This window comes from Gobius niger (assembly GCF_951799975.1).
Source record: "Gobius niger genome assembly, chromosome: 15".
In the NCBI taxonomy this organism is placed as follows: domain Eukaryota; kingdom Metazoa; phylum Chordata; class Actinopteri; order Gobiiformes; family Gobiidae; genus Gobius; species Gobius niger.
In genome coordinates, this window is record NC_136866.1 from 29,709,493 (window position 1) to 29,732,230 (window position 22,738).

A 22,738-nucleotide genomic window follows, 5' to 3' on the forward strand; every position below is an offset into this window, starting at 1 on the left:
GTGTTTACAGGGACGATACCGTGACATTACTCCGATCACGGTAACAGTTGCCAAGTCATTCTCAAAGGGACTGGAAAACCTCAGACGCTTCAGGAACTGGATAAATGAGCTTGTGAATGTAATAATAGGCGAAATGAGAAGGAAGTTACGTTTAGACTTCAAACAGCTCAAATGACCCCACATTAGAACAACACACAATACTTTCAAAAGTGTTTGTTTCTAAGTGGACAGCGCCCTCTACTGGAGGAGCTTCCCCGGCAGCCACGTGATGAAAATAAGTCCATGGTGGAATCACAGAGCGTTATGTTTAATGTTACCTCAGACAATCTTTTCTGTTGCAGCTGAACCTGAGACTCGACTACTCTGATCGGTGACATCACTCAAATACACAGACAGGAGGAAGAAAACCTCAGTCTCTGGAGGTGATTGCAGTAATCAAAACCTCGATTCGATAGTAGGCCTGGGGCGGTAACCGGATTACCGTCATACCGCGGTCACGTGACGCACACCGTGGGTCTGAGTGCCTCACCGCCAAACGAAATTTAACCAGAAAAGGAACTAATAATAAACCTGAACAACTGTCTCAACGAAAAAACTAACAAACGTCTGAAAAAGACCAGCCACGGGTGAAAATAAAATGAAAAACCAGCCACCCTGAAATGTAAACATGGCTCTGTAAACCGGGGAAAGCGGTTCCTCGGCAGGTGGACAGCGTGTTTCCCTTCTTCATCAGTACAAACGCCTGACCAGTAACTTTAAAGTCTGGAACTTTAGTTTGGGATGTGTTTACAAAGCGGGTGAAGCTGATGTGGCCCGAGTTTGGGGAAACTGCCCCGGGCTGACACGCGTGTTCAACCTGTCAACACGCGTGTTAAACCTGCTGTCTGGACTCTAACTTAACCAAATAATATCAGAACAATTCCTTTGACAGGTAAATGTTTGCTTCCTTTCTCCTTTCACTCAATTTGATCTGCATTTGTGGGAAATATAAAGATACAAGCGCAGAGATGTTTGTTTGCGATGGTCGGAGTGAAGAGGCTGAAGCTGAATAAATGATCACATAAACATGAGCGTCCTCTCATAATAAGAGCCTAAATCACTCCGTTTTTCATAAAGCGCCAGGTCTGACAGGAGGAACAGCAGCTCAGGTGCTTGGATCTCCCCCCTCCCCTCTTCAAATGTAACAACGCAACATAATTACACAAATATGAACAAATGGGAAGTAACCTGGACTCCACTAATGAAATATATGGAATCACAACTTATTATAATTAGGCAATGGTGACAAATAATCATTGGTGCTGTTGTTTTCCTTGGTGTTTTTACAAGAAGAAAATATCTTTGCAGCTTCAAAAACAAGAAAAAGTCCCCTCTGTACGGCAACAAGACGGGGACAAACCTTGATCCTTGTGGTGAGTCAGTGGCGTCGACAGTACATCTGCACAGCGCCACCTACTGTTTGAAAATACTGCTTTATTAGGCTTTTGGACAAATAGACTTTCGACTTTGGAGCCTTTATAGCAGGGGTGGGCAACGTCAGGCCTGTGGGCCAAATCCGGCCCTTCAGCACAGAACCTCTGGCCCTCAAGATGATTGTGAGAAACATTATTACACAAATCAGAGAGTATTTTTAACATTATTAGAGTTAAATGGGAGGAAACAAAGGTAGAAATACTGTCAATGCACCCAATGAGGTCATATATTATGTACAACACTGGTGTTTGAAGGAAGTGCACTGGAAAAGAATAACCGTTTTAAGGAAGAAATCACATAAATCTACTTGAATTAAGAGATTAAATCTAAGGTTTGATTAGATTTGGTCTGGTCTTAGACGAGATAAAACCTCTAGTAGTGGTTATTCTCTCAGATAATTTTGTGTCATTTCAAGGGAAAAACAATTATTTGTCTGATTTCAAGTGGGTTTTATTCTTGTTCCATTGGCGCTATAGCATTTGTATCTTGGATTAGTTCAAACAGACTCAAATTCAACATAGAATTTGATGAATTCAAGTCATTTATCTCATTTAAGATGGTCATTTTTCCAGTGTTGTGCTTCACTTTGGGCTAATAATCATAATAATCAGCGCCTTCGGCCCTCGGTCTATTTACAATAAAGAAAATCAGCCCTCGCCTAAGAGAACTTGCCTCCCCCTGGTTTATAGAAATGGAGCAGAAAGTTTTATACTTATCTTTCAAATGTAGTAAAGTAGAAGCACTTTTATAAATAAATGTTGAATGATTGAGTCGTTTTAGTACAGAGTATCTTCACTCAAGACTCGAACGACTCCCAAACTAAACATTAAAGTGAGGTCTCCAGTGGAAGGAGAGCGAGCGGCAGATTGGCGACGGCGACTTCGAGTCCCGGGTTCGCGTCCGGCGTAATCCCGGGTGTTAGCGCCGGAGCAGACGCCGCATTAAGATTCACGTCACAGAAACGAAGCTTTGTGCGAGACTCAAGTGGCTCCGACAGAAACCACTCGAGAGGTTTCCCGAGCGACCAGCTGCAGCTCGAGCTCCACAATCAGAAAAAACCAACACGCACGGAGAAAAACACGGGCAACAACGAGCTCCACATCACAACGTTTGGATTTTCAATGAACTGGAGTAAAATAGATCATATTTTCTAACAAACACTTCACGCCAGTTTGAATCCAGTCTAATGCTTTATAATCCCCTTATTTACAGTCGATCTTCTCAAAGTACTTTCAGATCTTAGTCTACAGAAGATGTCAGTCATGTTTTTGGGAGTAAACGCTCGATAAGTAAAGGAGGAGTAATATAAGGCAATGCATTTTTGGGATCAACATTTATTCACTTTTTCCCCCTATTTGTTCTTTGTAAAAACATTGATTTAACTGAGTGTCGTTATTGTGTAAGAAATGTAGATTTAACCTCTTAACTCCCACCTGAACCGAGCACATTTTCTCCAGCTTTACCCCCAGTCGAAAAGCTTCTGGAAAAAAGGTGTGAAAATAGCAACACAACTGAGACAAAAACAATGATGAAGAGGTGACAAAAATGTGAGAAAACTGACGAAAAAGTGACGAAAAAATGACAAAAATGTGACAAAAAATGACAAAAAAAAGGACAAAAAATGTGACAAAAATGTGAGAAAACTTGGACGAAAAAGTGACAAAAAATGACGAAAAAGTGACAAAAAATGACAAAAAAATGTGACAAAAATGTGAGAAAGCTTGGACGAAAAAGTGACGAAAAAATGACAAAAATGTGACAAAAAATGACCCAAAAAAGGACAAAAAATGTGACAAAAATGTGAGAAAACTTGGACGAAAAAGTGACGAAAAAATGACAAAAAAAAGACAAAAAATGTATTTAAAAAATGACAAAAAAGTTCCAAAATGAGTTAAAAAAGATGGAAAAAAATGTGATGACGTGAGGAAAAAGATCAATTTAAATGAGTTTTGTAGGTCTTAGGTTATTTTTAGTAACAACATTGGACGTGAGTGACCCCGCCCACTGCTGTAAAGCTCAATCACTCAATCACATTACAAAAGCTCTTTCCTATGACAGGTGTGTCATTCAAACATCAGTATCACAGAACAAAACGTCTCCTGAGCTCCAGCCCAGACCTGAAACTACTTGGTTTATTACAGAGGTTTATATATTAAGTAAAACATCTTAACTCCCACCTGAACATGTTTTCTCCTGTTCTCAAAATTCTCCAAATCTAAAAGCTTCTTCAAAATGGCGACAAAAAACAAGAAAATGAGGATGTAAATTGACAAAAATCCAGCAAAAAAATAACAAAAATCCAGCAAAAAAGACAAAAATCCAGCAAAAAGTGAAAAAAATCCAGCAAAAAAGACAAAAATCCAGCAAAAAGTGAAAAAAATCCAGCAAAAAAGTGACAAAAATCCAGCAAAAAAGAGACAAAAATCCAGTAAAAAAGTGACTAAAATCCAGCAAAAAGACAAAAATCCAGCAAAAAAAAGACAAAAATCCAGTAAAAGTCAAAAAAATCCAGCAAAAAAAAGTGAAAAAAATCCAGCAAAAAAAGGACAAAAATCAAGCAAAAAAATAAAATGACAAAATTCCAGCAAAAAAAGTGACAAAAATCCAGAATCCAGCAAAAAAGTGGCAAAAATCCAGCAAAAAAAAGACAAAAATCCAGCAAAAAAAAGACAAAAATCCAGCAAAAACGTGACAAAAATCCAGCAAAAAAGTGACAAAAATCCGGAATCCAGCAAAAAAGTGGCAAAAATCCAGCAAAAAAGACAAAAATCCAGCAAAAAGTGGCAAAAATCCAGCAAAAAAGACAAAAATCCAGCAAAAAGTGGCAAAAATCCAGCAAAAAAGACAAAAATCCAGCAAAAAAGTGACAAAAATCCAGCAAAAAAGTGACAAAAATCCAGCAAAAAAGAGACAAAAATCCAGTAAAAAAGTGACTAAAATCCAGCAAAAAGACAAAAATCCAGCAAAAAAAAGACAAAAATCCAGTAAAAGTGAAAAAAATCCAGCAAAAAAAAGTGAAAAAAATCCAGCAAAAAAAAGGACAAAAATCAAGCAAAAAATAAAGTGACAAAAATCCAGAATCCAGCAAAAAAGTGGCAAAAATCCAGCAAAAAAAAGACAAAAATCCAGCAAAAAAAAGACAAAAATCCAGCAAAAAAAAAGACAAAAATCCAGCAAAAAAAAGACAAAAATCCAGCAAAAACGTGACAAAAATCCAGCAAAAAAGTGACAAAAATCCAGAATCCAGCAAAAAAGTGGCAAAAATCCAGCAAAAAAAAGACAAAAATCCAGCAAAAAATGTGACAAAAAAGTGACCAAAATCCAGCAAAAACTGTGACCAAAATGCATCAAAAGATAACAAAAAAAGCAACAAAAGTGCCATAAAAAAGTGACAAAAACACATAAGGGAAATAAAAAGTGAGGACAATGGCAAAGAGGAGAGAATGCATTTGGTTTTGGCGGGTGGTAAGAGGCTAAAGGGCCATGAGCTAAATATGGAAACTTCGCTCACATTGATTTTCTGCATGATAATGAAACAGAAATAAACGTGTCAGTGAGAGCCTATAAAGTGTTAAAGGTCTTCACTTTGACTTTATGAGTTTTCATCCTCATCTAAACCAGTTTGTTGAAATCCTGATACTTTTGACTGAATCTGGACCAAAGCCCTTTGAGTTTTCATCGTTTAAATCAAACCACAACAAAAGCTTAAGAAAGAGCGCTGCGTGAAAACTTCCAGGAGCTAAATCCGCGTCTGAAACAGTTTCTGAAAAGTTTCCAAATGAGCCTTAATGAAACGTGCGGCTGCGGGACTGGGGGGACAAAGGGCCGGCGTCCGAGGGGTTCAGAGGGGGGACCACCCACCGGGACGTAATTAAAGACCTGCAGCTGAAAGGGACAAAGGGAGACGAGCCGCGAAAACATCGTCCTGCAACCGCACCGAAGCAGCTGCTCCACAGACGCCACAAAGGAGCGTTTAAGGCCCGACGCCGCAGGTGAACACGGGACTGAGCGGAGAACACGGGACTGAACGTAGAACACGGGACTGAACGTAGAACACGGGACTGAACGTGGAGACGCCTCTGCTGTGGATACAAGTGAGGGAGAGCAGATACAAACAAGGCCAAAACTGTTGATATTTTACAGATTCTGCCTCTAAGGAAATATATCTTTGAATCCTACTTAACCTCTTAACTCCCGCCTGAACCGAGAGCATTTTCTCCAGTTCAGCTTTACCCAAATCCAGTAAGCCAGTGTAACGCCTCAAGCTAAGATCTACAAAGCTCATCTAAATGGATCTTTTTCCTCCCGATTTTTTTCCATCCTTATTTTGGGGGGGGGGGGGCGGGGGGGTATTCAACTCATTTTGTAACTTTTTGTCACATTTTTTGTCATTTCTTTCTTCTTTTCATTATTTTTTCATTTTTTTGTAATTTTTTTGTCACATTTTTGTAATTTTTTTGTCTTTTTTAAATTATTTTTTGTAATTTTTTGTAATTTTTCATTTTTTGTCACATTGTCATTTTTTTTGTCTTTTTAAATCATTTTTTTTGTATTTTTTTGTAATGTTTTGGTCACATTTTTGTCTTTTTTTGTCACATTTTTTTGTCACATTTTTGTCTTTTTTTGTCTTTTTTAAATTATTTTTGTTAATTTCTTGTCATTTTTTGGTCACATTTTTGTCACATTTTTGTCTTTTTTTAAATCATTTTTTTGTCATTTTTTGGTCACATTTTTGTCATTTTTTTGTCACATTTTTTTGTCACATTTTTGTCTTTTTTAAATTATTTTTTGTAATTTTTTTGGTCATTTTTCGTCACTTTTTTGTCACATGCTCATCATTTTCATCCCAGTTCTGTCGCTATTTTCACACATTTTTTCCAGAAGCTTTTGGATCTGGGTAAAGCCAAACTGGAGAAAATGTGCTCGGTTCAGGTGGGAGTTAAGGGGTTAAAGCAGTACTAAGTAACTCATGCCCCTAGAGGCCATAGGCGCCACTGCAGGTGTCATGGATGGATGGATGGATGATCATTTTCTCGCTCAAACTTGGCTGTAAATACTGTTTGAGTGGCACGAGCCCGCAGTTCTTCGTGATTCCATTAGTGTGTGTTGGTGACTCCGACCCGGTGCAGGCAAAGTTGCAATTGTGGTTTTCTGGCCAGAGACACCAGGGGGAGATAAATCCCATTAACACTTGTTTACCTTAAACCTTTTCCATAGTCCCATAGATTTTTTCAGAGGATCTTTTTTTCAATAAAGTGAAAAAATCAATAAAAACTCAAATTCCGTGTAGGGGCGGGATCGAAAACCTTTTTTTTGTCTGTGCTAATTTTCGGTACTTTTTCTCTCCAAACGTCAATAAATGATCCACAGTGAGTCTAAAAAAGCCTGAACTCATGAGCAGCTTCAGCGCAAATGTAGAAGCAAAGCTGTAACTTACTCACACTTCATTAGTCATTATCAGAGATGGCAGAGCCGCGGACTAAACCAGGACTAAACCAGGACTAAACCAGGACTGAATAAGAAACTAGACTCTTAGACAAATAGAAAAGTAGTGACAACAAGAAACACATGGGCTTTACCTTTACCTTTAGCTTTACCTTTAGCTTTACCTTTAGCTTTACCTTTAGCTTTACCTTTAGCTTTACCTTTAGCTTTACCTTTAGCTTTACCTTTAGCTTTACCTTTAGCTTTACCTTTAGCTTTACCTTTAGCTTTACCTTTAGCTTTACCTTTACCTTTACCTTTACCTTTACCTTTACCTTTACCTTTAGCTTTACCTTTAGCTTTACCTTTAGCTTTACCTTTAGCTTTACCTTTAGCTTTACCTTTAGCTTTACCTTTAGCTTTACCTTTAGCTTTACCTTTAGCTTTACCTTTAGCTTTACCTTTAGCTTTACCTTTAGCTTTACCTTTACCTTTAGCTTTACCTTTAGCTTTACCTTTAGCTTTACCTTTAGCTTTACCTTTAGCTTTACCTTTAGCTTTACCTTTAGCTTTACCTTTAGCTTTACCTTTAGCTTTACCTTTAGCTTTACCTTTAGCTTTACCTTTAGCTTTACCTTTAGCTTTACCTTTAGCTTTACCTTTACCTTTAGCTTTACCTTTAGCTTTACCTTTAGCTTTACCTTTAGCTTTACCTTTAGCTTTACCTTTAGCTTTACCTTTAGCTTTAGCTTTAGCCGCAGAGCCTGAAGTTCCTGCTGTTGTTTAAACTCCAGCTGCCCCGGAGCGTTTGGGATCAAAGATTGTTTGTGGAAAAGGTGAGGCTCACTCTGCATTAGCCATGTTTGGAACAGTTATGGTGCATTGTCAGTGACAGAGTGAGCGCTCTCACTATGTAACAGATCTGTGACGTGTGAGGAGCTTTCACTGTGGAACAGCTCAGTGAGTTTAGAAAAGTTTATCTTCAGTAAACGGTCCTGATGTGGATCTGGTCTGTTCCTGCAGCTCAGGAGGGAATAATGTCCCAACTCTCTTTTTATCACGGCTTTAGTGGGAATTCTGCTCAAAACATGAAGTTACAAGGTAAAACGGAGGTATTTAGTTTCAGTTTTAATCGGCTCTGACTGAATCTGAATCTGCCCCTGAACCGGTGGGTAATTTAAGTTTGAAAGAGCGTCCGGACGATTAAAGTCGCTGAGTCTGAAGAGGTTAAAGATATTTCAGCTCAGACAAAGGCTGTGGAGCCAGGAGCGGATTCAGAAAAAAGAAACGAGCCAGTTCAGTCCCACAGAAAAGGACACGAGCACTTCAGATTCCAGCCATAGAGGAGACTAATCACAGAGAGGGGGGAGAGGGAGAGGGGGGGAGAGAGAGGGGGGAGAGAGGGGAGAGAGAGAGAGCAGAGAGAGGGGAAAGGGTCATCTAGAGACGGGTTTAGTTCCATATTGACCACTGAGGATTTTTATTCAACAGTTCTGCCCAAAATATATATAAACTGCGATACACATTTCCTCTTCGTATGTTACAGCTTAAACAGAGCACAAGCTGCTCGAGGAGAGAATGCGCTGCGGTCATGAATCTGCAGCAGCTCCGGGCTGCAGTCGCAGAAAGGCAGCGAGCTGGAGCCGCAGATTCAATGCTATTTAACCTCTTAACTCCCGCCTGAACCGAGAGGATCTTTTTCCTCACGTCATCAGATTTTTTTTCCATCATTTTTTTGTTTGGTATTCAACTCATCTTTGTAACTTTTTTGTCTTTTTTTTTTTTGTCACATTTTTTGCAATTTTTTTGTCAATTTTTTATCAAATTTGTCATTTTTTGGTCACATTTTTGTCAAATTTTTGTCATTTTTTTGTCAATTTTTTATCACATTTTTGTCACATTTTTGTAATTTTTTTTGTCACATTTTGTCACATTTTTGCCATTTTTTGGGTCAAATTTTTGTCATTTTTTCGTCCATTTTTTGTCAATTTCTTGTGACATTTTTGCCACTTTTTCATCCATTTGTCACTTTTTTGTCACATTTACATCATAGTTTTTGTCTCAGTTCTGTTGCTATTTTCACACCTTTTTTCCAGAAGCTTTTGGATTGGGGTAAAGCCAAACTGGAGAAAATGTAATCGGTTCAGGTGGGAGTTAAGGGGTTAAAAGGGACTATACGGAGAAAAAAAAATATGTGTTAAAAATTGTGAAAAAAAGAAATTGGAAAATGTTTTTCTGCCCTTTTGTCGTTAAAGGGACTATATGGCGTTTAAAAATGTTAGAGAGTCACGCGATCAGTAGGGCTGGCTACTGTTAAACGGTTCCTACTTGGTACTGACCGAAAAGCTCCGGTAGGGGGCAGTATTGAAAAACTTTGTTTTTTCTGTGCTAATTTTCTGTACTTTTTCTCTCCAAATGTCAATAAATGATCCACAGTGAGTCTAAAAAAGCCTGAACTCATGAGCAGCTTCAGCACAAATGCAGAAGCAAAGCTGTAACTTACTCACACTTCAGTCATTATCAGAGATGGCAGAGCCGCGGCCTGAGCCAGGACTAAACCAGGACTAAACCAGGACTAAACCAGGACTAAACCAGGACTTACAGTAAAGTGGTTAAAAACCAGGACTAAACCAGGACTTACAGTAAAGTGGTTAAAAACCAGGACTAAACCTGGACTGAATAAGAAACTAGACTCTTAGACAAATAGAAAAGTAGTGACAACAAGAAACACATGGGCTTTAGCTTTAGCCGCAGAGCCTGAACTTACTGCTGCTGTTTAAACTCCAGCTGCACCGGAGCATTTGCCCTTTTGTCGTTAAAGGGACTATATAGAGTTTAAAAATGTTAAAGTATTTCCTCCCCTACATGTTCCTCCATGTCCTCATGTGTAGAATGAGCTCAGACCTGTTCACCACAACTGCCTCGAAAATCCTGCCCCGTCACTCAAAAAGGTGTTAATTCGGTCTGAAGTGCCGTCATGCTCGAGCTTAATATAGAAGCTGCAGTTACACGTATGACCTGAGGTGGCAGTAGTGAGTATAAAATGGCGAACTCGCATCTAGTCTCTAAGCTTATAATTATCGGGCAAAAAATTATCGATGATGGCGTCAAAAAGGCCGATAATCGCAGATATTATACATCCTTAGTGGGGAAATATTCAGTTCATGCACGGATCAAACCCAGAGGCCAGAGTCCAGCAGAGACCGGACACTTTCAGGAATCATCCCTTCCCTAAACGGCTCCACTGGCCATTTTAAGAAATCTCCCCCAAACCCTGAACCTACGTCTTGGAAAGCAAACGTACTTTTGAAATCAGCGCAAGGCGGTAATGAGAGCGGGTCGTCCTAATCAGAGCGAGGCTGCGGCTGATTACGGCGGGAATTATCTTCCTCCGCCGGCGACATTAACGGGAGTTTAACAGATTCACTGCAGCTCATTACTCGGTCCAAAAACATCACCATAACACGAGAACCACAGCCATCTGAAACCATTTAGTCATCAACACTTCCTAATGTCAGGCTGTGGAGGAAAACCACGGCTGTGTTCACCGTAATTACAACGCAGAACTATAAACTGATGTGTTTGAACTTAAATCAGAGAGTTTACTCACGGGGGTAATGCTGCTGCTGCTGCTGATGACCTCTGTAGCCCTGGTGGTAGTTTCCAGGAGGAGGAGCGTTGCTGTACTGACCTCCTCCACCGGGGCTCCTGCCCAGGGTGTGACTGAAACAGAACAGACGAGGGCACGGTCAGAATCCAGCCACTTCCAAATAACGAGCAGGGAAAACATGCAGTGTTTTTGCAGTGCTTTCTCTGCCCTTTTGTAGATTAAGGAAGTTTCTTGGTCGTTTCATCTCAAATAAATTAAACAGCTAGAAAATTAAACGGAATGAAAAGGAATTATCACTGTTCTGTTTTATGGTTCTATATGACAAATATTTTAGTATCGGTATTGTTAAAGTACCGATATCGAAAACCATGTAACGATTCCCGGCCTTAGGAGAGTGCGAGACTTACTCGAGCGCCCTGTGCCCTGATTGGCCGAGGTGGGAGAAGGGGTGGGACTTACTCGAGTGCCCTGTGCCCTGATTGGCTGAGGTGGGAGAAGGGGTGGGACTTACTCGAGCGCCCTGTGCCCTGATTGGCCCAGGTAGGAGAAGGGGTGGGACTTACTCGAGCGCCCTGTGCCCTGATTGGCTGAGGTGGGAGAAGGGGTGGGACTTACTCGAGTGCCCTGTGCCCTGATTGGCTGAGGTGGGAGAAGGGGTGGGACTTACTCGAGCGCCCTGTGCCCTGATTGGCCCAGGTAGGAGAAGGGGTGGGACTTGAGTGCCCTGTGCCCTGATTGGCCGAGGTGGGAGAAGGGGTGGGGCTTACTTGAGTGCCCTGTGCCCTGATTGGCCGGGGTGGGACTTACTTGAGTGCCCTGTGCCCTGATTGGCCGGGGTGGGACTTACTTGAGTGCCCTGTGCCCTGATTGGGCCAGGTGGGAGAAGGGGTGGGACTTACTCGAGCGCCCTGTGTCCTGATTGGCCAAGGTAGGAGAAGGGGTGGGACTTACTCGAGCGCCCTGTGCCCTGATTGGCCGAGGTGGGAGAAGGGGTGGGACATACTAGAGCGCCCTGTGTCCTGATTGGCCAAGGTAGGAGAAGGGGTGGGACTTACTCGAGCGCCCTGTGCCCTGATTGGCCGAGGTGGGAGAAGGGGTGGGACTTACTTGAGTGCCCTCTGCACTGATTGGGCCAGGTAGGAGAAGGGGTGGGACTTACTCGAGCGCCCTGTGTCCTGATTGGCCAAGGTAGGAGAAGGGGTGGGACTTACTTGAGCGCCCTGTGCCCTGATTGGCCGAGGTGGGAGAAGGGGTGGGACTTACTCGAGCGCCCTGTGCCCTGATTGGCCAAGGTAGGAGAAGGGGTGGGACTTACTTGAGCGCCCTGTGCCCTGATTGGCCGAGGTGGGAGAAGGGGTGGGACATACTAGAGCGCCCTGTGCCCTGATTGGCTGAGGTGGGAGAAGGGGTGGGACTTACTCGAGCGCCCTGTGCCCTGATTGGCCCAGGTAGGAGAAGGGGTGGGACTTGAGTGCCCTGTGCCCTGATTGGCCGAGGTGGGAGAAGGGGTGGGGCTTACTTGAGTGCCCTGTGCCCTGATTGGCCGAGGTGGGAGAAGGGGTGGGGCTTACTTGAGTGCCCTGTGCCCTGATTGTCCGAGGTGGGAGAAGGGGTGGGACTTACTTGAGCGCCCTGTGCCCTGATTGGCCCAGGTAGGAAAAGGGGTGGGACTTACTCGAGCGCCCTGTGCACTGATTGGCCAGAGTGGGACTTACTCAAGTGCCCTGTGCCCTGATTGGCCAAGGTGGGAAAAGGGGTGAGACTTACTCAAGTGCCCTGTGCCCTGATTGGCCGAGGTGGGAGAAGGGGTGGGACTTACTTGAGCGCCCTCTGCCCTGATTGGCCGAGGTGGGAGAAGGGGTGGGACTTACTTGAGCGCCCTCTGCCCTGATTGGCCGAGGTGGGAGAAGGGGTGGGACTTACTAGAGCGCCCTGTGCCCTGATTGGCCGAGGTGGGAGAAGGGGTGGGACTTACTTGAGCGCCCTCTGCCCTGATTGTCCGAGGTGGGAGAAGGGGTGGGACTTACTTCAGCGCCCTGTGCCCTGATTGGCCGAGGTGGGAGAAGGGGTGGGACTTACTTCAGCGCCCTGTGCCCTGATTGTCCGAGGTGGGAGAAGGGGTGGGACTTACTTGAGCGCCCTCTGCCCTGATTGGCCCAGGTAGGAAAAGGGGTGGGACTTACTCAAGTGCCCTGTGCCCTGATTGGCCGAGGTGGGAGAAGGGGTGGGACTTACTCGAGCGCCCTGTGCCCTGATTGGCCAAGGTGGGAAAAGGGGTGAGACTTACTCAAGTGCCCTGTGCCCTGATTGGCCGAGGTGGGAGAAGGGGTGGGAATTACTTGAGCGCCCTCTGCCCTGATTGGCCGAGGTGGGAGAAGGGGTGGGACTTACTTGAGCGCCCTCTGCCCTGATTGGCCGAGGTGGGAGAAGGGGTGGGACTTACTAGAGCGCCCTGTGCCCTGATTGGCCGAGGTGGGAGAAGGGGTGGGACTTACTTGAGCGCCCTCTGCCCTGATTGTCCGAGGTGGGAGAAGGGGTGGGACTTACTTCAGCGCCCTGTGCCCTGATTGGCCGAGGTGGGAGAAGGGGTGGGACTTACTTCAGCGCCCTGTGCCCTGATTGTCCGAGGTGGGAGAAGGGGTGGGACTTACTTGAGCGCCCTCTGCCCTGATTGGCCGAGGTGGGCCTGTTGTCTGTTGGCGTTGAAGCCCAGCTGAGGTCTCCAGCCCTGGCGGCCGCTTCGTTCGAAGTCCTCGGGCTTCAGGACGTTACTGGGGAGCCTGAGAACACAAACGCTGTTAGAAAACACACTGCTCTGTAACAAATGAGGGGAAAAGTTGTGAAAAACGCTGAAAGTGACTGACTTTGCTCCCGGGAGAAGGACGGCCTTGAACACGAACCCGTCTGCGAACGCCGGGTCTTTGAACTCCACTCTGAAAACACAGTTAAAATCACTATTTCAGTAAATTTAATGACTTAATGCTCTGCGGAAACTCCGGACGAGGTGAACGACGTATGTGTTTTTATCCGTTATTTTACACGGAGAGCGTCTTCACACCCAGCCCAGGACCGTCCAGGCTGTGATTTCTTTAAACACCTTTTACACTGTTGGGGAAGTGATAATTATACCGACGGAGCTTCGACTGAGCGGAGCCTGAGCCTGAACTCGCAGCTGTGGATGAAATTATAATCTGTGGAAATGAAACTGATTCTCCCCAATCACAAACTCCACATCTGCAGCTGCACGACTTTTAATCATCCGCACCATCAGCGCCGCCACGACGGGAGAACGCTCGCAACTTCCCCAAGTCCAAAGCAGCCTGCAGCCGCTTCAGGCACAACCACTAACTTTCACACCAAGAGCAGATTAGATTAGATTCCATTTAAAAGTGGGTGAAAGATACTGGATAACAGCAAAACACTGTCAAAAAAAGTTGGAACAGTTTTGAAGTTTTGAAAATGAGTAACTTTGATGTTTTTAATATGAAGTAGGGATCGATACTTTGTCTTTTCTTTCATGCTAACGTTAGCTTAGCGGCCAATTCATTCCTGTGGCGTAGCTTAGCATTGTTAGAGGATAACATTAAATCGCCAGTGTGTCTGAGCTTCCACAGAAAAGGGATAAATCCCCTCAGAGCGTCAGGCTGATACACAAGAGTCTGAGCTCCACAGCCAAGGCTATGACAGAGACAGTACGACTGTACAGCCTGACCCAGTGTAATAAATAATGATTTAATGTTATCCTCCAACAAGCATAACCACTTCCATGCGTTTACATGTATCCATTAGCATTAGATATGAACAAAATATAAAAAACAAAAAAATAAAAACACAACTTAACCACTAAACCTCAGTGAATATGGAGTATGTCACTTTGAAGCTTAGAACATGGAGAATGTAATTGCCGAGTTAGTTTTAACCTAGGGCTGCTAGATTATAGAAAAAATAATAATCACGTTTATTTTAGTAATAATTGAAATCACGATTATTCAAACGATTATTTGTTGCCTTAAGAAAAAACTATTTCTTTATTTTATTTATTCATTTTTATTATTATTTTAAAAAACAACTATGGACGACATTTTCTTTGAACAATAAAAGCATTTTTTTTATATGCTCACGTTTCTAAACTAGTCCTATAGAGACACCTGCCCCCTGCTGGCCAGCCCTCACACCTGTCCAACAGAGCCGCGCGGCCTGATGACATCATCACTCAGCGCTAATGTTTTTATGTCAAACCAAAGCCTGAGCCTTTAGCTCGTGAAATGTGAAGGGAACAGAAACAATCATCTCAGCAGCGTGAAGTAATTAGAGTTTGTTTGAGCTCCGTTGATCTGCTCCTGAAGAAGAGTTTTAGACTTTTCTACTAAACAAACCAGTGTCTGAGCAAAGGATGTCGAGGCTTCCAAAACAGCTGTTCTCCTTCAGCACAAGGTGAGCTCTTAACAGAGGCGTTATCTAAGAGTTAGGTATAAACAACATTAGTAGATATTATTGACAGTTCTGTCACTGCGCTGGTGTTTCAGCTGATCAGACGCGTCACACAAACCACAGGACGAGCGGGAGGGCATCCTTAATAATCGTTTGTTCTCGATGATGCTATTTTTGTGATCATCTAGTGTAATAATCGAAATCGTAATCGAATTTCGAATAATTGCACAGCCCTATGTTAACCTCCGCAAATGTATCTTTGATCGCCGTGCAAAACCACGGCAAGAAACAGCAAGCTAATGCTAACGGGAGCACGCTAACGGGAGCATGCTAACGGGAGCACGCTAACGCTAACAAAAACAAATCAAGGCTGGGTCAAAAACTACCGTATTTTCCGGACTATAAGTCGCTCCGGAGTATAAGACGCACCAGCCATAAAATGCATCATGGGATAAAAACCAATTGGGTAAAGCTGTCACTCTCTCATTGGCTGCTAGTCATAAGTCCCGCCTCCGCTCTCTCTCGTTAACATTAAAAAGAGGAGAGTGGTTTGGCTAAAGTTCCAAAGTCCACCATGAGTGTGAGACGTACCCGATGGCGAAGTTGTGCGTGATGTCTCTGAGCGTGGGGATGGGAGACTCCACCGGCCTGAGGACACAAAAGTACTTTAATACTTTAAACACATCCAGAGTATTTGTGTATCCGGGTGAAGGCAGAGGTCGTACTTGTCGGGCAGGATGGGGCAGGCGTCCAGGCTCAGTTTGCCCAGGATCCCGTGGCACAGCTCGGGCGGGATGTCCGTGGCCTGAAACCACAGCAGACGGGTTAGTTTTCAGGGCAGTGACTTTCAGGGCGGCGGGTTCAGAGTTTTTACCTCCTTGGTCTCCGTGCGGTAAAGCTCGTGGATGAAGTCGAAGAGCGGGTGAGACTTCGACAGGAACAAGATGTCGCTGCCCAAACTGTTTCTCTTCACTGGAACAAAACAAAACATAAACACTATAGACCAGGGCTGGGTCCAGTTACACGATACCAGTCTGCTGTTGAAAGCAGGTACGAAAACAAATACAAAATCCTCATATTCACATTTGATTAAACAAGATTTTTTTTTTTTAAATGACCCAAAAAAAGGGTGAAAATTGAGAAAACGGGTGGAATAATTGGGGTAAATTTGGGGAATATTTGGGTGAACAAACTTAAAAATTTGGGGCAAAAAAATTTGAAAAGAAATTCATATTGTGGGAAAACTGGGGGGAAGAAAACATTTTGGATTTTGGAAAAAATATGGAAATTTTTTTGGGGGGGGGGATTACAAATTTGGGAGACCATGTAAAAAAAAATTCAAAAAATTGGGGAAAAATGGGGAAAAAAACATGTAAAGATTTTTGGAAAAATTGTCTTGGGGAGGATTACAAATTTGGGAGAACGTGTAAAAAAAAAAAAAAAAAATTGGGGCAAAATTCTCAAAAATTCTAAAAGATTAGGAAAAAAAATGATTTTTTTTTATTATTTTGGGATAAATGGGAAAAAACGTGAAGATTTTTGGAAAAATTGGGAAAAAAATTTGGGGGGGATTACAAATTTGGGAGAACGTGTAAAAAATAAAAAATAAAAAAATTGGGGCAAAATTCAGATTTTTTTTTTTTTTAATGTTGAAAAAAATGGATTTTTTTTTATTTTTGGAAAAATTGAAAAAAAAAATTGGGGGAACACGTTAAAAAAAATGTGAAAAGCTTGGTGCAAAAAAAAAAGGGAAAAAAAAAAATTGGGAAAATGTTTTTCTGCCCTTTTGTCGTTAAAGGTTTCTTGGTTGTTTCACTTCAAATAAATGATACAAATGCAAAAGAAATAAAATGGAAGGAAAAGGAATAAAAGAACATTATTCATCTGTTTTATGGCTCTATATTTCAAATACTTTATCCATATAGTAGGTATCGAAAACCACAAAGACAAGTCAATATTTATAAATGTATCCATGTTTAAAACCCTGCATCCTTCTGTGACCTGTGGATCAATAAACCACTGCTTTAAACGTGGGCTTCACCTTCTTCCTGCGTGAGATCTGGATAAACGTCGGCCAAAGCGGCTCTGAGTCGACGCTCGTCCACAAACGGCAGCAGCGCCACTCCTGAAAGCACACAAACACGTGAAGGACATGAAGACCTCGGGGAACACGTGAAGAACACGCTCCTCTCCTCTATGGAACCTGCTCCTCACCTTGCCAGGCGTATTTCTTCCCGTTCAGGTCGATGGCGAAGTCGTCGGGATAAAAGTCGATAATGGAGGAGTCCTGTGGGAAAACACAAGACGTCAAGTTTATGCCGTTTTCATAATCTAGATCAAAATGAAGTGCAGTGACGAACCGGGCTGCTCATGAGGCTCCTCCAGGTCTCCGGCAGGAAGTTCCCACTGGCTGCAGGAAACACCCCCATCAGCTGCTCCAGAGGCTTGAACTGGGACGACACAGAGACGTGAGCGACGCAGACAGACGTGAAATAAAAGTCACACAGGGAGAACTCGGACTCACCGGTTTGGTCCCCGTCTCGAAGTCCGTGAACATGTCCTTGATGTCTTTGAAGTCGGAGGCGAACGGAGCGTAGTGGAAGGGGAAGTACCACTTCCACGAGGCGCAGCCCTGAGGAGAGGTGAGAATGAGACCACACATTCATGAGGACCACATTTAGACTTGAATGTTTATAGTTATAGTATATTAAACACACGGTCTCAGCGTTTTTGAAGCAGGAACACCATTGTAATATTGTAAAAAGTACATTTTGCATAACACACACCCAGCCTTTAAAGAGGAGAAAGATTCTCCAACTCCCTCCTTCTCTACCTCTTTCTTTCATTCTCTCCCTGCTGTCTTTCTCTCATTCCTTTTCTCCCTCCTCCTTTCCTCCCTCCTCTCCCTCCTCCTTTCCTTTTCTCCCTCCTCCTTTCCTTCTCTCCCTCCTCCTTTCCTTCTTTCCTCCTCTCCCTCCTCCTTTCCTCCTCTCCCTCCTCCTTTCCTCCTCTCCCTCCTCCTTTCCTCCTCTCCCTCCTTTCCTCCTCTCCCTCCTCCTTTCCTCCTCTCCCTCCTCCTTTCCTCCTCTCCCTCCTCCTTTCCTCCTCTCCCTCCTCCTTTCCTCCTCTCCCTCCTCCTTTCCTCCTCTCCCTCCTCCTTTCCTCCTCCTTTCCTCCTCTCCCTCCTCCTCTCCTCCTTTCCTCCTCTCCCTCCTCCTCTCCCTCCTCCTTTCCTTCTCTCCCTCCTCCTCTCCTTCTCTCCCTCCTCCTTTCCTCCTCTCCCTCCTCCTTTCCTTCTCTCCCTCCTCCTTTCCTCCTCTCCCTCCTCCTTTCCTCCTTTCCTTCTCTCCCTCCTCCTTTCCTCCTCTCCCTCCTCCTTTCCTCCTTTCCTTCTCTCCCTCCTCCTTTCCTCCTCTCCCTCCTCCTTTCCTTCTCTCCCTCCTCCTTTCCTCCTTTCCTCCCCTCCTTCTCTCCCCTCCTTCTCTCCCTCCTCCTTTCCTTCTCTCCCTCCTCCTTTCCTTCTCTCCCTCCTCTCCCTCCTCCTTTCCTCCTCTCCCTCCTCCTTTCCTCCTCTCCCTCCTCCTTTCCTCCTTTCCTCCTCTCCTCTCCCTCCTCCTCTCCTTCTCTCCCTCCTCCTCTCCTTCTCTCCCTCCTCCTTTCCTCCTCCTTTCCTCCTCCTCTCCTTCTCTCCCTCCTCCTTTCCTTCTCTCCCTCCTCCTTTCCTCCTTTCCTTCTCTCCCTCCTCCTTTCCTCCTCTCCCTCCTTTCCTTCTCTCCCTCCTCCTTTCCTCCTTTCCTCCTCTCCCTCCTCCTTTCCTCCTCTCCCTCCTCCTTTCCTCCTCTCCCTCCTCCTTTCCTCCTCTCCCTCCTCCTTTCCTCCTCTCCCTCCTCCTTTCCTCCTTTCCTCCTCTCCTTCTCTCCCTCCTCCTCTCCTTCTCTCCCTCCTCCTCTCCCTCCTCCTCTTCTCCCTCCTCCTCTCCCTCCTCCTCTCCCTCCTCCTCTCCCTCCTCCTCTCCCTCCTCCTTTCCTTCTCTCCCTCCTCCTTTCCTTCTCTCCCTCCTCCTTTCCTTCTCTCCCTTCTCCTTTCCTTCTCTCCCTCCTTTCCTTCTCTCCCTCCTTTCCTTCTCTCCCTCCTTTCCTTCTCTCCCTCCTTTCCTCCTCTCCCTCCTTTCCTCCTCTCCCTCCTTTCCTCCTCTCCCTCCTTTCCTCCTCTCCCTCCTTTCCTCCTCTCCCTCCTTTCCTCCTCTCCCTCCTCTCCCTCCTTTCCTCCTCTCCCTCCTCTCCCTCCTTTCCTTCTCTCTCCTTTCCTTCTCTCCCTCCTCCTTTCCTTCTCTCCCTCCTTTCCTTCTCTCCCTCCTAAATTTACATCGTTTGTCATTAAGAAACAAAGAAAAGATCAGAACAGACAAAAAGGCAAAAGAAAAACATGTTCTCCATTTCTACCACTTTTACCCCCAAAATGTCCCCCTATTTTTTCAGTATTTTCCCAATATCTAAGTCAAAATGACACACTTCCTGGTTGAATAAAAAGTGTCCGTTACTTCCAGTCCATCTGTAACACTTTGTCCTCCGTGTCTCCTCTGCGTCTCCTCTGTGGGATCGAGAGCTTTACTGTGGCCTTTAGCTCAAACTTTCACAGTAAGTTCCAAATCCAGCACGGCTCTGACATTTCCCTCACGCTGGACGTAATTACCGCCTCCGGGACAGAAATCTACATCATCTCTGCTGTAACCGGCCGTTTCAAACAGTCAAAATCCTCACCGAGTAATAAAACCGGCTTCATTATGCTGATGACGGCGTTTACGGTTAATCACGGCGTCCCGTCCTGACCCTGAGCCTCGCCCCGTGACCTTTGACCCCTCTCTGATCGTTAAATCATCAGCAGGAGACTGTTTCCACGAAGCGCCGGCGGCTCTTTGTCATGTAAACGCCGCATTTCCATGAGAATGAGCCGCGCTCTCCAGGTGCACTCTGGGAAATGAAGGCCGCTCCAAGGACGACCGGCCGACGCGCTCCAGTTCACGTGTAAATAAAGTCTGTGCTGGGTTTAAGTTCGGGTTTTTGTAGTTTCGACACGCTTTAAGTGGAGACGAGGATGAAAACATTGATCGACGTTAAAACTACAACGATGAGAAAACTACATTAACCAGAGTAAAGAAACACCTCCTTTACTATGTTCATTTTATGACTTTTGGCCGAGCCGCGTTTCAGATTTATCCAGGAAGTGACTCCAACATGTCTGTGCGTCTCCCTGGTCTTTCCCGCGCTTATTCATTCACAAAGACTGACACGTTTGGGATCCACGTGTAGCACGAAAGGCTGTGACCGAGATGACGCTGTAATCCAAATATGGTCATTTCCTTTGTGGGTAGGACTGGGTACTGTTAAACGGTTCCTACTTGGTACCGACCGAAAAGCTCCGGTAGGGGGCGGTATCGAAGGACTTTGTTTTTTCTGTGCTAATTTTTTGTACTTTTTCTCTCCAAACGTCAATAAATGATCCGCAGTGAGTCTAAAAAAGCCTGAACTCATGAGCAGCTTCAGCACAAATGTAGAAGCAAAGCTGTAACTTACTCACACTTCAGTCATTATCAGAGATGGCAGAGCCGCGGACTGAGCCAGGACTAAACCAGGACTAAACCAGGACTAAACCAGGACTAAACCAGGACTAAACCAGAAACTAGACTCTTAGACAAATAGAAAAGCAGTGACAACATGAAACACATGGGCTTTACCTTTACCTTTAGCTTTACCTTTAGCTTTACCTTTAGCTTTACCTTTAGCTTTACCTTTACCTTTAGCTTTACCTTTAGCTTTACCTTTAGCTTTACCTTTAGCTTTACCTTCAGCTTTACCTTTAGCTTTAGCCGCAGAGCCTGAAGTTACTGCTGTTGTTTAAACTCCAGCTGCACCGGAGCGTTTGGGATCAAAGATTGTCTCTGGAAAAGGTGAGGCTCACTCTGCATTAGCCATGTTTGGAACAGTTCTGGTGCTTTGTCAGTGACAGAGTGAGCGCTCTCACTATGTAACAGATCTGTGACGTGTGAGGAGCTTTCACTGTGGAACAGCTCAGTGAGTTTAGAAAAGTTTATCTTCAGTAAACGGTCCTGATGTGGATCTGGTCTGTTCCTGCAGCTCAGGAGGGAATAATGTCCCAACTCTCTTTTTATCACGGCTTTAGTGGGAATTCTGCTCAAAACATGAAGTTACAGGTGACGCTGCTGCTCCTGTTTTCTGATGTTTGTACTTCCTCCTGAACGATGCTTTTCCTGCACATTATTTTAACTCAATTATAATAACAAAGGTATCGGAAAAAGTACCGTTAAGGCACCGGTACCGAAAAGCAGGTATTGTTAAAATAGTGGTATCGACGGTACCCAGCCCTATTTGTGGGAGACAGCAGCAGCTACAGACAAAGAGACCAAACTTTGGGGCCGTTTCTTTACACTCTTGAAAGGCTGCATGATATTTTTGCTATTTTTATGAATATTGTGATTCGATTCTCAATTTTTATATTTGAACTAGTAAAATGATTATTGAAGGAAGACAGTTTTAGACTTTAGTCAAACATATTCTACTCAAATTCCTCCACTTTAGAACAATCACAATCTACTTTCAAAACTGGACGTGTTTCCCCGACGGTCAGAGTAGCTCTGGGGGACAGCCACGAGACTAAAATAAGACCTTATACTCTGCCTTAAGGAAAACCCAGACCAACTTTTATCTGTTGCAGCCGAACCTGAGATCAGAGGCTCAACTTTTCTGATCAGTGACGTCCATCAAATCTCACATACAGAATCTAAAACCCCTCTGACCAAACCTTTGTATCCGATATATCAACAAAACGAAACCACGCGTTTAAATCTGGCGTCTTGCTGTTTGGTTTAGTCTTTAGTTCGCGCTCTGGGCTCCGGAGCAGGACCCGTCTGGGCTTCAGAGCGGCTCCTGAGAGAGGGATTTATGAAGGCCTCAGGGACACGCCACTTCAGACCCGTTTATTAACCACGCAGGCGCTCAGAGCGGTGTCAGAGCAGAGTCAGACCATGCAGGCGCTCACAGACTTCCCTCCTAGTTCTTATATTGGTTCAGTCTCAGAAATGGCTGGACAGTTACTGAATGTGCAGAGTTTTTCAGACGGTGGATGTAGTGGGTAAGGCCCGGCGTGGAAGGTGTGTGAGACCCGTGTGTGTGTGTAATTGGGCGGGTTACGGCGCCGCGGCGTGAATGAGCGAGATCGGGTCGAGAACACGCCTCGGACCGCGAGGGAACGGCTAAAATATTCACCCGCAGAACAGACCCCAGAGACGGGCTTAGAGCAAATCCCTGCAGGCGCTCCAGTCAAGAGGCTGCGCTCAGACGGGAAGAGGAGGGGGGGGGGGGAGAGAACGAGGGAGTGAAGGAGAGAGAGGAGGAGGGAGTGAAAGAGGGAGTGAAGGAGGAAAGGAGGGAGAGGAGGAGGGAAGGAGGAAGGGAGGGAAGGAGGAGAGGAGGGAAGGAGGGGAGGAGGAGGGAGGGAGAGGAGGGAGTGAAGGAGAGAGAGGAGGAGGGAGTGAAGGAGGGAGAGGAGGAGGAAAGGAGGGAGAGGAGGAGGGAAGGAGGAAGGGAGGGAAGGAGGAGAGGAGGGAAGGAGGGGAGGAGGAGGGAGAGAAGGAGGGAGGGAGGAGGGAGTGAAGGAGAGAGAGGAGGAGGGAGTGAAGGAGGAGGGAGAGAAGGAGGGAGGGAGGAGGGAGTGAAGGAGAGAGAGGAGGAGGGAGTGAAGGAGGAGGGAGAGAAGGAGGGAAGGAGGAGGGAGTGAAGGAGA

General features: G+C 44.7%; 1 protein-coding gene across 3 annotated transcripts in view; it reads right to left on the reverse strand.

Moving 5' to 3' along the window:
• Positions 1–22,738, reverse strand: part of xrn2 (5'-3' exoribonuclease 2) — a 40,620-nt gene that overhangs the window by 5,662 nt on the left and 12,220 nt on the right. For all 3 annotated transcript variants that reach the window (XM_079571699.1, XM_079571697.1, XM_079571698.1), the window contains 10 exons: positions 17,463–17,570; positions 17,299–17,388; positions 17,153–17,225; positions 16,980–17,063; positions 15,813–15,910; positions 15,664–15,743; positions 15,530–15,586; positions 13,372–13,440; positions 13,159–13,287; positions 10,508–10,620 (listed from right to left, as the gene is read on the reverse strand). In XM_079571699.1, the coding sequence (XP_079427825.1) occupies positions 10,508–10,620; positions 13,159–13,287; positions 13,372–13,440; positions 15,530–15,586; positions 15,664–15,743; positions 15,813–15,910; positions 16,980–17,063; positions 17,153–17,225; positions 17,299–17,388; positions 17,463–17,570 (901 nt within the window). The remainder of the gene's footprint in view (positions 1–10,507; positions 10,621–13,158; positions 13,288–13,371; positions 13,441–15,529; positions 15,587–15,663; positions 15,744–15,812; positions 15,911–16,979; positions 17,064–17,152; positions 17,226–17,298; positions 17,389–17,462; positions 17,571–22,738) is intronic.